This window comes from Pipra filicauda, unplaced genomic scaffold (assembly GCF_003945595.2).
Source record: "Pipra filicauda isolate LSUMZ 115617 unplaced genomic scaffold, ASM394559v2 scaffold8_size5757611_pilon, whole genome shotgun sequence".
NCBI classification, from domain to species: Eukaryota; Metazoa; Chordata; class Aves; order Passeriformes; family Pipridae; genus Pipra; species Pipra filicauda.
The window spans coordinates 4,590,533-4,604,264 of record NW_024105087.1 but is presented as its reverse complement, the minus strand read 5'-3'; the positions used below and the strand labels follow the sequence as shown (position 1 = coordinate 4,604,264).

Below are 13,732 nucleotides of genomic sequence, written 5' to 3'. Positions count from 1 at the left end.
ATTTTCCTCCATTTAGTCCATGTATAGCCTGTCAGAATTTTCAAGTAGTCTAAACTTGTAGCTACATGGGATAGCTTTATTTAGAATACAATTCCTTGATTTTTTTTTTTTTTTTTTTTTTTTTTTTTGACTTGGTCTGGTAGTACTGAATTTTCTTTTCTTTAAAAAACACAACTTTATTATTACAATTTGTATATCAGAAAATTTCTGTATTGCTACACTTAATATTTTAATTTAACAATTCAATTTAAAAATCTAATTGAAAAAATAATCTTTTTTTTAACAGAAAAGTGGGATGTGGAATTACTGTGAGATTAGCTATTGAGGACCCAGCCATACACATTAAGAAAAAATTTGAAGTGAATCATGAGTGTAAATTCACATGCTATTTCTTTGGTTACACATCATCGCTAGTATTTATTGCCCAATTTAAACAATTTCATGTGCCAGACACAGTATATCAGTGTTTTTGCATGCTGAAGTTGGAACTGGTGCTGTACTGATGCCACCGAATGAAAACTTAATGAAATAAATCTTAGTGTGCATATTAAGGATATTTTTGCAAAGTCCTGCTCAACTCAAAATAACAAACAGTTCAACAACAAAACCCACCACCAAACAAATGAACAAAAAACTCCAAAATTTAAAGCTTTAATTTCTCTCTAGATGTATTTTTCTCCCTATATTTTGCTGTCTTACTTTATTTCCACAGTCATGTTTACCTGTCTTGAATAAATGGTATATAGACAGTGCAATATTCCATCAACGACCATTTAAAAATCACATGATTTTAGGAAACTTCTCATTTTACACACAGAAAAGATCAGTATTAATAATGGCGTTGCTCTTTGTTTATTGGCCGATTCATCTAGTCTATTTTTGATGTGTGATAAACCACTTTTTTATTTATAAAAAGGGAGAATCTTTTCATTAACTATTGTCTTCACGGCAAATACTGTAATTATATTATCATATTGAGAAGTTTATCTTTTCAGTACTTCATCTGTACTGTTGCTACATGCCTCTTTATTTTTAAAGGAAGACATGATGTGCGTTGGGGCACAGCACCTCGTGTAGTCAGTCCTCTTACTGCCCTGTTTGCATATTAGAAAAAAGCTTCTTAAACAATACCCAGTATATCAGTGTAATTTCAATTTTCTGAGAAGTGTAAATCATTTGAAATATATTGTATTACCAACATATGCAATAAATAAAGAAGAGCTGTTAATCCCATCTTGAGTCTCCTATGCTTTTAACACACTGTGCTTCTTCAGAACCCTTCTTAATCCCTTCACTACTGTTGATAAATTGACTGTACTTTTCATTCCTTAATGTTGTGGTGCTTTGGCCTACTTCTACTGATCCCATTTCTCTTTCCTAATCTTTGTTGTATCTTACTTCTTCCCATGTTATTGCTGCTTTTTCAAATCTAGGGCCTCTGAACAAACTGAATACACACACTGCAGTGTTTCTTCTCATCTAACATAGTTAGATGTTGCTGTTGATGTTGCTTTCCTCTATTTTGGCCACAGATCCACAGTGGGTCTTTGCTGGTTTTCTGTTTCTGGAGCTGTACCTGAGTCAGATGTTTGCAAACATATTCACAGTAGCTTTAACACCTAGTCTCAAATCTTTCTTTTCCATATTTATGGCTACATTTTTTTATTTGGATCATTGATGTTGTTCCTGTCCATAAAGAAACCTCAGTCTCAAGAATTTTTTTCTCTATGTTTCTTGATCAGTCCTTTCAACCCTACCTTCTTCGGTACAATGGCCAGGGTTGGATGTCACCTGTGTGTCAGCCTTGAGCTCTTCAGGCATCAGGGGGACAAGGAATCATTTGAACTAGTTGTTTTGTTGTGCAGACACTCACATATTGGTCATCTGTTTGAAATCTGGCCTGGAATGAAGCATGCACTTTTGGGTCACAGGGACTTCTGAGCAACGTGGGATATCGCAGTTATAAATGAGCTCTGAAAATTTTGTGCCTGTAAAAAATGAATTAAAAGTAGATAAAACTCAGTGAACATGCTGAAGACAAGTGAAGAATAAGTAAGTAGTGCTTGCTTCGTGTTTTGAGTAGATAAAATTGAAAAGGAGAGAGAAGGCAGACCTGATGCTTCATGTGTAATCAGAACTAGGTGAGCTGGTTGTTTTTTGGTATCTCAGTTAGAAGAGGTTAAACAAGGACAGTGTTTAAACAAAAAAAAACCCAAAACACCCTCCCCCCCCCCAAAACCCAAAAACCAGCACTAATGTATATTGTACTCTGTCTAATAAGACGTTTTATATGATGTGTTAAAATAGAGTGAACAAAGCAAATGTATAAATATCAATGACTAACCAGTTGAGGTTGAGTTGTTTGCAGGGCTCACCTGGCTACTTGAAAGGCAAACTTCATAAAGGAATGTAGATTCTGTCTGGGGTCTAGGGCAGGGCTGCTGGAGAGAGATTAAAAGAAGGCAGAGAATTAACATTTAAGTCCCATTCGAAACACACTAAAATCAGGAAGACTGACTGCCTGATACAATCCTTACAGGATGAGAGTGAGGTGGAAGAATGGAGAACTGTGGTGTGATATGGCTGGTAAGATCAAAACCTGTAATATTACATCCAAACACACACATACACAGAGGATGAAAAACCTACTTTCTGTAGGAGATTTGATCTCTATCTGTGGACTTTTGAGTAGAATAAGTGAGAAGTCTGTCTTTATGGTGAGAAAAATAGACATAATTTCTGCCATAAATGTGGCATATACAGAATACATGATTAAAAATACTTTAGTAGGTCTTTCTCTGCAAAGATACTCTATATTTCCCAAGTGGTGTTTTCTGTGACCATCCAAATTGACACAGCAAAACCTGTGATTATTAAATCCAAAGCAGAGGGCTCAGTAAATGCATGTTTATCTCAGAATTCTGACACTTGAATCTTGTGAGAAAATTACAGCTGTGCAAGTGGGAGGATAGCCATTAAATTAAAAGCGTTGTTGCCTTAGCCGATGCGCAGGGGTGAGCAGGTCTTGCCTCTGTAGAAGTTTTTGAAGCTGGCAAGAAGACTGAGGGTTTTACCATACTTGTGAATTTCAATTTGTATAATCTCAGCATCTGACTTTTAAGGTCGAATTGTATCTTTAAGATATTATCCTTTTGGATCCTGAGGGAATCAAAGGCGGCATCCACCTCTGAAATGTGCTCTTGTCTATACCAATCTCTTTGCCTGAGATGGGGTGGAGGTGTGGGGGGCCACTGGTGAGCCGTCGGGATTGCTGGCTCAGAACAATCTCTCTGTCGCATCCTGCTGGTCTTTGGATGCTGTGCCAGCTGCAAATTAGAAGGCAGCCTCCCATCTAATTCTTTTCCTCACCTGCATTTACACAAGTGGAGTCATTTAGCTGATTTCAGTAGCCTTGCATCCTAGCACCCTGGAAAAGCTGTCCCTGTAGGTATTCCTGTGGGCAGACAGGGACGGATGCTACATGGAGGTCAAGTTTCCCCTCCACTGACACCTGCTAACAGGTTCTGTGACAGCACTCATTGTCTTGGAGATGCAAAAGAGAACAATTTGTCTTAAACTGCCATTAGTGCGATTTGTATCTATAAAAGACAAAATGGATGAGATACTGAGCTGTGAGTAATTGTGATATTTTAGGCTCATCAATAATAGAAGGAATGGTGATCAGAAACAAAAGTCTGCCTGTGAAATATAATAAATATGGTTATTTTGTAGGATAGAAATAGACAAATAAAATGGGATATCGGGAAGCAATTCACCTCGTAATATAGAAAATAACATCCTTTCTTTCTGTTGTGCTTTTTAACCTTCTTGCTGTCTGTGCTCTGAAAGAAAAAAATGGAAGGAATACAGTTTGTAACTGTGTGAGCCACTAAGTTATTTAAGTTTCACTGAACTTTTAAGTAATTGTTCTTTGAAAGCAAAATATATATGCTCACTAAGCATTTAGTAATGGTGAGAATATCTTTTTCCCTTCACCTCAGATGTTTCAGTCTTGACAATTTATTTTCTGTCCTTCTCAATTGGTTGAATATTAAGCAAACATCATTGCAGATGTGTTTAAATGAGCCAGCAAGGATAGTTATGTTTTCATGGCTGAAAAACTTTCACTTCTTTTTCCCTTAACTTTCTCAGGATGGAGGAAAGAGAATGGCACTGGGGAGTGGGTATGGGAGTGTGTGTTTAGAAGTTTTCAATTTTGTCTAAAAACCAAAATAATGGTGCTTACATTTTTGTATACGTGAAACGAATGTTAAGTTCCTATCAGTGTAGAAGCAATGTAATTCCATTGTCTAAATAGTTATGAAAAACAAGAACAAACGGCACTCCAATGCTTACTTTGTCTCTGAGGAATAATCTTTCACATTATGCAAAGATCTGTGAAACTTAGATGTGTTCTGTTCAAAGTGAAAAGAACAGAGAAATTTGCTTTTGTTTCACATCTGCAGTGTTTACTATTACTTTGGGGCCCCAGTATTGTAGCTCGCCCAAGTTCATTTAAAGTTCACCTGAAAATTTGAGTCACTGGAATTCACTTTGCCATGTGAAACCTATACACCTTTTCTGTGATATCCTGAGAAGCAAACCTGATTGCCATGTGTTACTATAAACTTCCTTCCCCCATCTAATTCTGAATGAAGTGCTGGTTCCTAGTTTCTTAAGTTGTCAGTATCAGTCTCATTTGAGAGAGGTTTCTGGTTTAGGTGTTTATACAGAAGGGTGTATACTGGAAATTCCTAGCCTTGGGTTCCTTTCTGATGCCAGATAATCAAAACTTTAGCTGTAGCTGCCAATACAGAACTTGTAAACATTATGCAGTAAAACCTGAAACTGAAATAGCTTAGTGGTGTAGATGGAGGACAGGGAAAGGAGGGAAGGGGATGTTTTTTCTATACCAACACCAAAGCTTCTCGAAGGGGTTTGAGTGAGCACTGAAAACATAACAGAACAAGACAAAAATGTAGTGTGCAGGTTTCTCTAAGATGAGTTATGTGGATTTGAAGAAGCATTTCATCAGGGTTTGAAACTAAAGCTAATACTGATGTACTCTATAAAGACTATGAATTTCCTTGCTAATGGGAAAAGGTTTTTTACCTTAATTTTAGAGTAAAACAAAACTGGTGTTTCCTTGTCCTCATTAGGAAGTGGCTGTTGTATCAGCTTGAAGATGGTTCTTAATTATGTGTCATCTTGGTTTGGGGATCTGATCAGATGTGATTAATCCAATAATGCTGTTAATTTATTGGTTTAGGGGTTTGATTTAAGTTAGGATCATGACAAGGATACTTATTCATCCTCCTGGTTCTTATGAAAGTAAGCAGTACATTGGGCTGTAGCAGTAGGCTTATGTTTTCGTTTTGCTTATTTAGGCTTTGGAAAAATTGGAAAACATGGGGGTTTTTTGTAGTTTTTTTAGGAGTGTGGGTTTTAAAGTGAGGAGGCAATCTAGTAGATGACCTGGAAACTGTTCAGCCTGTCCACAAAGCTGAAGTGTTTGTCACTCAGTAGAGGCATCCTGCTTGAAGTTAACTTCAAACTGAATCAGAAGTAATGCTCGGTGTTTATGTTTTAGTTTTTTGTCAAAGACCTTATGGTGCACAGATTCTTAAATACACAGAAAAATATTAATCCAAAAAGAAAAAAAAAGATTCCATGAAAAATAAAAGTCTTTACCTTTTCTACTCGCACACTGTTAGGAGCAGATTGTTTTAGGAATGATCTGTGTAACATAGATGAGAGCTGCTCATCAAGACATTTGTGTGTTCTTACCGGTTGTGGTTTTCTGTGTCCCATGACTTTAGTTGCTGTTGGCTGAAGCAATTACATTTGCTAATTATCCATATAACCAAGGTACTATAAGTGGTGGGTTTGAGCTGTTTTAATTAAGATTTAAAATAAACACCTGCTGGAACTGCTGTACTTCAGAAATCCCACTGTAGGGAGCATGAGGTTCCTGAGACCAGTAATTCACACAGTTAGACTAACTTAAAAGCAAGAAATTTTGATGTGCACACAATTCTAAATGTAAAGTGATAAAATATCTGTTCCCATGTAGCTCCATACCACACAACAAGCTGTCAGGTAGCTTAGGAGTGAGGATAAAAACAAGTTGTGGCAGGCCTGGCTCACCCAAGCCTTAACACAGTTATCAAATGTGTTTAAAAAAGTCTCTGTATCTGTGCTTCCAGGGGAGCTGGCTATGAGTCAGGCTTACTAAGGAATGCAATTTTTATGCTGACACTTTATATATAAACATTGGTTTCAGAGTAATGGGTGTTAATGCTGAACATCTCATGCATTGTTCTGATAATAACATCAGAAAAAACCACGCTCCAAATGTTTGTGTCTAGCCAGAGGGAGCTGTGAAATTCTTATCTGTCAGGAGCATATTTTTTTTTTAAAAAAAAGCCTCTCAGTCCCAGGTCTGGTATAAATATCTGGGCTAGTCAAATTTATGCATCTCTCTTCACCTAATGAAAGAAATTTTAAGACTAAGACTACATAGTGTGAATCAGATGCAGTCTGTCTTGCAATGACAAAAATTCAAACCTGTTGTGAAATCATTTCACTGTCTGTAACCTTCAATTTGCTGCTGTGTCAGTGTCCATAAAACTCTCACTTTCTGTGTTAGGGCAGGGCTTCCCTCCCCCCTGCCACATCTGAATAAAAAGTGTATGTAAAGTTTCTAATTGGCCTCCTGAAATCAGATTTTGTGTTTGAATGAAGAGCTACATTTATTAAAGTGTTTCGAAGTCTCTAAATGAATTGGTTAGGATGAACCAGTGCTGTCCAGTGACAATGGGCCTTCCAGGGAGATAATGGACAGAAAAATAATATTAATTGTCCTAAGGCAAACCTGACAATCCAAGTTCTCAGCAAGGTCAGTTATCTGTTTTTAATGACCAGCTTCATGGAACACTTCAGTGATGTTCTGTTCAATTGAAAGAGTAATACAATCCAAATCAACTTTACTTTTTCCCTGGCTCCGTCAAAATTGAACTTAGTAGTCCACAGACACGTAACAAGGCTAATTATTCAGATTTTTGGGGGAAAAGGAAGAAATTTATGGTAGAGCAATTAAGAAAACTTAAAAGCCGTGTTTGAAAATAAATGCACAGACAGAGGCACATCTTTGCTTTTCCCTATCAAAGGCATTTGGGAAAGTCTTGACTTTCATAACTGAATTGTCAACTATTTGAGGATATATCTGTTGTAATACACTGAACTTTTGCGTTCTGTGCTCAACATCATAGTAGAAAACCTAAATTAAAAGCATCTAATTCTGATTTTTATCTCAAATTGCTGTGTATTTTGCTCCATATTCCTAAGGGAACTAAGCTCAGTAGTAGTCATAAAATGGTTATAATGTAACTTGCTGCATGGTAATTTTGCAAACTTGGGGGAGTTTTTCTAATTTTGTAAAAATTAATAATTTTTAATTTTACAATTTTGGGGAGGAGCACTGCTCTGCAGTGCTAGCTACAGTGCAAGAATAAACTTGGTTTTGTGTCATGAAAATTGGCATTTGCTTGGTACTAATGCATTTACTGGGTCATGAGAGCAACTCTCCTATCCTTAGGAACCCAGAACTTTGGAAGAACTCCAAACCTTCTGAATACTCTCCGTGATACTGAGCCATGTTGGGTCACAGTTTGACTCATAAACTGCTCCGTTTCTTTTGCAACTCCTGTTGAAAGGTTCTCAAGGCCTTTCTTATGCTCAGAGAAAGTTTTAGCACTTGTGAATACACTTATTTGCTCTGTCTAACCGATGATGGAGAGTCTAATTCCTGTTTCTTGTCCCACTTCTACATTGATGTAAGTCATCTTATTTTAAAATGAGGTATTTTTTTCAATACAAATGAGAATGCAGAATCTGCAGGAACTTATAAGCCACTAGTCATAAAGCAGCAGTAATGGTAAGCAGAGACCAGTAGTTGACAGTTAATATGTCACAAACATCAGCTGGAGAATTGACCAGTTTTCTTTAATCAGTGGCTTTTTATGGTGACTTCCTGCACGAAAGAAGGTTTGATACAGTCTTTGAGAGCATTTGAGGATTCACGTAGATCTATGACAATGAGCCGAAAAGGGCAAGAATTTATACTGAAAAATTAGGCTGGCAGTGTTTTATCAATATTCTTATGTTTTACCAACCTTGGTTCCTCTTTTTTTTTCACTCCCTCTTCCCTTCCCTTCTTCTGTACAACAGGGATTTGGGAAACAAGTGGATGTGTCATATATTGCCAAACATTACAACATGAGCAAAAGCAAAGTTGACAACCAGTTCTACAGCGTGGAAGTAGGTGACTCGACCTTCACAGTTCTCAAACGCTACCAGAACTTGAAACCCATTGGCTCTGGGGCTCAGGGAATAGTTTGGTAAGTATCAGCAGTTTCTCTTATGCTTTTATATAGATTTGTGTTTTGCATTTCTTCACAGTTTGCTAGCCACAGACATCATCTAAAATTGCAAAAATAGCAGTCAGGCAACAGACGTCCTGAGGCAGAAGGAGCCCAGTGGTTTGCTAATAAATTCTCCAGCTGGTGAGAGTGATAGCACTAGGTTTGTTTCTCCACATAGCAAGAGAGCAGGAGAAAGATGTTATCATAATTGACAACTGTGGCACTATTTCCAGAGGCAGTGCAGATAATATCCCAAGTAAACCCTGTAATTTTAGTATTTGTACAGTAAAAATCACTGAGAGCAATATAGAAACTTGTCACATCCCATAGCATTCTCAAGTATTCAAAGTGGAAGCTTTTTGAATCGAGGTAGCTGCTAATGTTTCCTTTATTTCTTAAAAGTGGTGTTTCAGTGATACGAATAATGGGAACAGAAGACACAAATTCAGTAGCTCTCCTAAGTAATGCAAAAGGCTTATGGAATTTGAGATTAGTATGTTACAAAGTTGTGATATCCTGATTGGCTTTTATAGCTGTATTTTTAGACAGGGCTTTTAAATTTTTGTGCCTTGTGTTTAAATGTCTCTGTGCAGGCATTTGTTAGCTGTTTAATTATGAGGCATTAGGGTAATTAAAACAATCTTTTATCTATCACTTCATCAGAGATGGAGTCTTAATTCCATCTGTCATCTCTATCACTGCTCTTTTCTGGCTTTGATATGCTGTGGGTTACCTTACAGGTGGAGGCAGTGGTAAAGCAACAGGTTCCTTTAAACTAGTGGCACATGGACTTCCGTGGATCATTGGCATTGGCACTGTAATTGGTAGTGTAACAACACTGACAACACATCCTTAGGTCTCAGTCTATCACTTCCACTGTTTGTTATACTTTGAGACCATGCAAGTCCAAAGACTGATCTAAATTATTATGTACCTTGTTTCGTATCTTAAACACAAAAGGGCTAAGTGGTAGTTTAAAATCAGCTTTAGGAAAAAAGCATACTCTGAGTTGAGAACTAGTAATATTAATTTTCCACTATTTGTCCAAATCCATATTTGTCCAAATCCAAACCAGATTGTTTTTCTTCCTGCTTACTATTCTCTATTCCCTTTACAGGCAAATCAGTTCTTGTTGAACCTCTCTGCAACTGAATTGCTGTAATGGTCAATTATGAGCAGCAAAACCCCATAGAAGTTAAGCTAAATAAAATCAATAACAGGCTGTGAATTTTTCCCTCATACTATGAGTTGACAGCAAAAATTAAGAATCTCTTAGGAAATAAAATCTAAACAGAAAACATGTAAGTTCAAGAGAAAGTTAACGTAAGTCCCCTGAGATGGCTGAGCAATGTGGAGAGGCCATAAAACACCTTTAACAGTTTGATGATACAGATATAGAAGTATTTCACGATAGATGGGAAAGATAATGAGTATTTTTCCTTAGTTTGTGTTACATTGTAACCTCCCTTTCATGAGGCATAATTTACCAGAGATACAGTAACCATCTACAAACAAAGCATGAATAATCAATAATGAAGTGATTAATTAATGAAAAAACAGTTGTGAGATAAATATATGTAGTTTAGCTAAGAGAAAACAATACATGATGAAAAACCTCCTGAGTTGTGTAACTTTCTATTTGCCTAATAATAATAGATAGTAATAATAAGTTTACACAGTAAATTTTAATAGTATAAGTTTCTACTGTAGAAACTTACACTTATTTTAGAAGCTGTAGCTATTTTGATAGGTATAGAGTTACATCTAGAAAAAGCTGATGAAAGGAAAAAAAATACTGAAAACCTACCTATTTGTGGAGTGCTACTTGCTCTGGCGGGGAACTATTTTGTCCTGCTTGTCTTGTTCTTTTGCAAAGAACCCAGACGTACCAAGAGGTAATTGGAGAGCCAGAGGGAGGTGCGGGAGTGACCCGATGTTTTTCAGGCTGCTCTGGAAGTGGGTGTTGCAGGGTTCCTAGGCAAAGCCACAGAGTACTGAGATCTTTCTCATACAATTCTATAAATAGGTGTCAACATAAAAAGGAGACTTTCAGTGGAAACTAATTTATGTTGTGGAACAGAAGCAGGCATAGGAAGCAGGGAATGTGGTTATAGAGAAGCGAGGACTTGATTTCACTTGATTATTCTGAAAATTACATCAAAGACAAAATTATTTTCTTGATATAGGAGCATTAAAGATATTAAGGTCTCTGGGAGATGTTAATTTACTAAATTACGTGAAAAAGAGAAAACCACATGGTGTGATTGTTATAATTGTCATTGTGCCCATGTGAAATAATTATAAACTCAGTGAGAAAATGGTATTGGCTGTAGAGACATAGAACATTTGATGTCTATGGAAATTAGTCTTTGGGAGCTTTCAATGAGTTTTGTGTTAACTATATTCACAAAATTATTTTTGCCAGCTGAAAGAAAGATATAAATAGCTGCTTGGAATCTCTTGAGCAGGGAAGTTCCTCTTTGCCCTACAAAAACTACTCTTAATATGAGTGTAGGCTGCTTGCTTACTGTACATCACACTGACATCAGTGAGAAAGACTATATAGGCTGTGTTTGCATATGATTATCATGTTGTTACAGGCGTGATGACAATGGGGCATAGCTGAAACAGAGCTTGTAGTTTATTAGACCAAGCTGTAGTTTTAAAAACTGTGCAAGCTTTTAACCACACTGTGATAGAAATGAAAAACAGTTTTCTGAGTTTAATACATGCCAATTAAACCACTGATTGAAGAGGTAGGTGATACCCCTCTGCAGTGTTAGAAGGGAGTTGGCAACTACTTTATTTTGCAAGGGGGACTGAGAGAGACAGATCACTTTCAGCCTGCATTTGTGGATGGTTTAGATGACAATGGATGGAGAGGAGTTCTCATGTTCTGTAAAATCAACAGAAATATGCTGATGTTGGAGTGGGTGTTTCTTTGTGTTTTAAATGAATGCTTTTTGCCTGGAAGCAAGGTAATTGATCTGTAGGTTTTCTGCTGTGATTTGCAAGCTATCATTTTTTATGTTGCCTGTGATGTTTTTGATGCTCTCTGTGATGTCTAGAAAAATGATGTTGTACAGAAATATTTCAAAAGCAGTTTGAAGGGGCTCTGATAATTTCTGAATTTATGGTAGAAGCAAGGGTGAAGTCCAAGTTTTTATGGCAGATAGGGAAGACATCACTTACAGGTTTGAGGATACAAGTAATTAAAATCTTAGAAGTAGCTTATGAAGACATTTGGCCTGGTTTACGACCACATTGGTGCCTCTACCTGTGTGCAGTATTAGGAGAAAGTGTTAGCTTTGAAAACAAAGTTGTCTGGGTGAACATCAAACAAATGGGTCTGATGATGCATTTCAGCTGAAATCCTGGATGTTTATCTTGCTCTTTTCTTAAGAGTAGACAGGTTTTTATGCTGCGTAATGTTGAAATGTGGTCTAATGATGTGTCAGCTAGACCCAGGGGAGTGTTAACTGGGAAGTGCTTCATGCTGTCTAGTTTATGCAGGAACTTTTTGTGTGAGTAATGTTTGAGTGGGATGTATGGGAGCAGGAATTATGGTTTTATGATAGTTTTGAAGAGTACTGGTAGCTTCTCAGCGAATGTGTTATAAATTTAGAAAGACACCTCATCTGCAGATATCGAGGAGACTGTATATATATTCCTGAAGTAGTAAATTGGGCAATGCATTGTGGGTTTTTTCCCTTGAATTAGTGATTTGATTATATTTTTGAGCCTGAATGTGAAGAAGATAGCAGAGCCTTTTTCTGTTCCCTATAATAGGTAGAGCCTGCAAGTCAACAAATAGCATGCTATGTTGCCTAAGGATACTGTAGGTTGTCCTTTGCTTTTTTAATTGTAATTTGGTGGTTGAATCTTAAGGAGTGCAGTTCCTGTCAGAACTGATTGTATGTGGTGAGTTTGGTTACTTCCATTCCAGTTACACAGTTGCATCTTACACCTTGTGCTTAAGGTCCTGTTGGCTGGCACTGCAGATTTATCCTATGCTATTAAAGATTCTTCCAGTTGTATCCATTAGTTCAACTAGTATTCTCTTTCTCGTGCTGTTGTGTGCTTTGCTGATGTGCTTTGACATCCTACTCCTGAGGAGGTTTTTGAAGACAACCTTTAGAGAGTTTTACACGTATGTTCTACGAGAGTAATGTAGGAAATAACTGTCAGTTTGTACTATGAACTACTGCTGTACTGTTAAATAAGCATGTCAATTTAAACAAATTCTCTGATGTTTCCCAGTGCTAATATCATCTCATACTGTGGCAACACATGGTGATTTTTAATTTTTTTTCTTCTCAGAACGAGTGGTTTAAACTATTGCCAGATTTTTTTTTTCATTTTGGGTAGTTCTTAAATGTTGAAATACTATAAGTTGAACTCACAGCAAGCTTCAAACCTCACTTGTTCATTTGTACATTGCAGGATTTTTCCCCAGCTCCCAGTTTGTGTTCTCATTGTACTATTCTTTGGATTTTCTAGTGTGTCTGCTCTGAAGTGCCAAAAACTTAATTGTATGTATCTGATTATCCACTGATCATCATCAGATGTACATCTGGAATAGAATGTTCTGCTTTGTGGTTCTAATTCTGCCTTGATTCTTCAGAAAGATAGAAATTCTCCTATTGTATTTGGAATCTTGGATTACCAGCATGTGAATTTTAAGGTGCTGAGAGACTCCCCGTGGGTACAGCAAAGTCTGAGTATCTCTCTGGATTTGAGCTCCAGAATATGGAGTGAAGGTGCTTATTGAAGTTGGAAAGATTTTTGTTTCTTAAGGTTATATTATTAAAAATTGCATGTTAACACATATTCAGAGACAGTTTGCTTGGATATGAAGTAGGATGAAGAGATAATGTCTTCCAGTGCTCTTGCTAATGACTCAATGAAGAACTGAGCTTGGATATATAAGAAACCAATTTTAGGGTTATAGAGAACTGTTGCCATATGACAAACTATACATAACGTCTGAAAAATGCAATAAGTGGACTGTCTTAAAGAATAAGCAGATTGTAGCCCTTGTTTGCTTTGATTCCTACAACTTCTGCTATCTACTACTTCTACTATCTTTAGTAGAAGTGGGAAAAAAGCAGAAGGAAAGGTATATATCCAGTAGCAAGGAGATGACTGAGGCAGGATGAAGACCCTTTTTATATGAGAGAGGAACCAGAGATGTACTGTTTGAGCAAAAACTATTATTGTATCTTTTTTTTTTTAATTGTCTGACATGGAATTGCTTTACAAAAAATATTTCTCAATTTTTTTTTTGGTAATGTCCTTTTTCTACCTAA

The 13,732-nt window shown here is 36.8% G+C and overlaps 1 protein-coding gene across 5 annotated transcripts in view; it reads left to right on the top strand.

Moving 5' to 3' along the window:
* The window catches only part of LOC113987950 (mitogen-activated protein kinase 10), a 103,535-nt gene that overhangs the window by 19,330 nt on the left and 70,473 nt on the right, over positions 1-13,732 (top strand). For all 5 annotated transcript variants that reach the window (XM_027721114.2, XM_027721115.2, XM_039391029.1 and 2 more), the window contains one exon: positions 8,230-8,399. In XM_027721114.2, the coding sequence (XP_027576915.1) occupies positions 8,230-8,399 (170 nt within the window). The remainder of the gene's footprint in view (positions 1-8,229; positions 8,400-13,732) is intronic.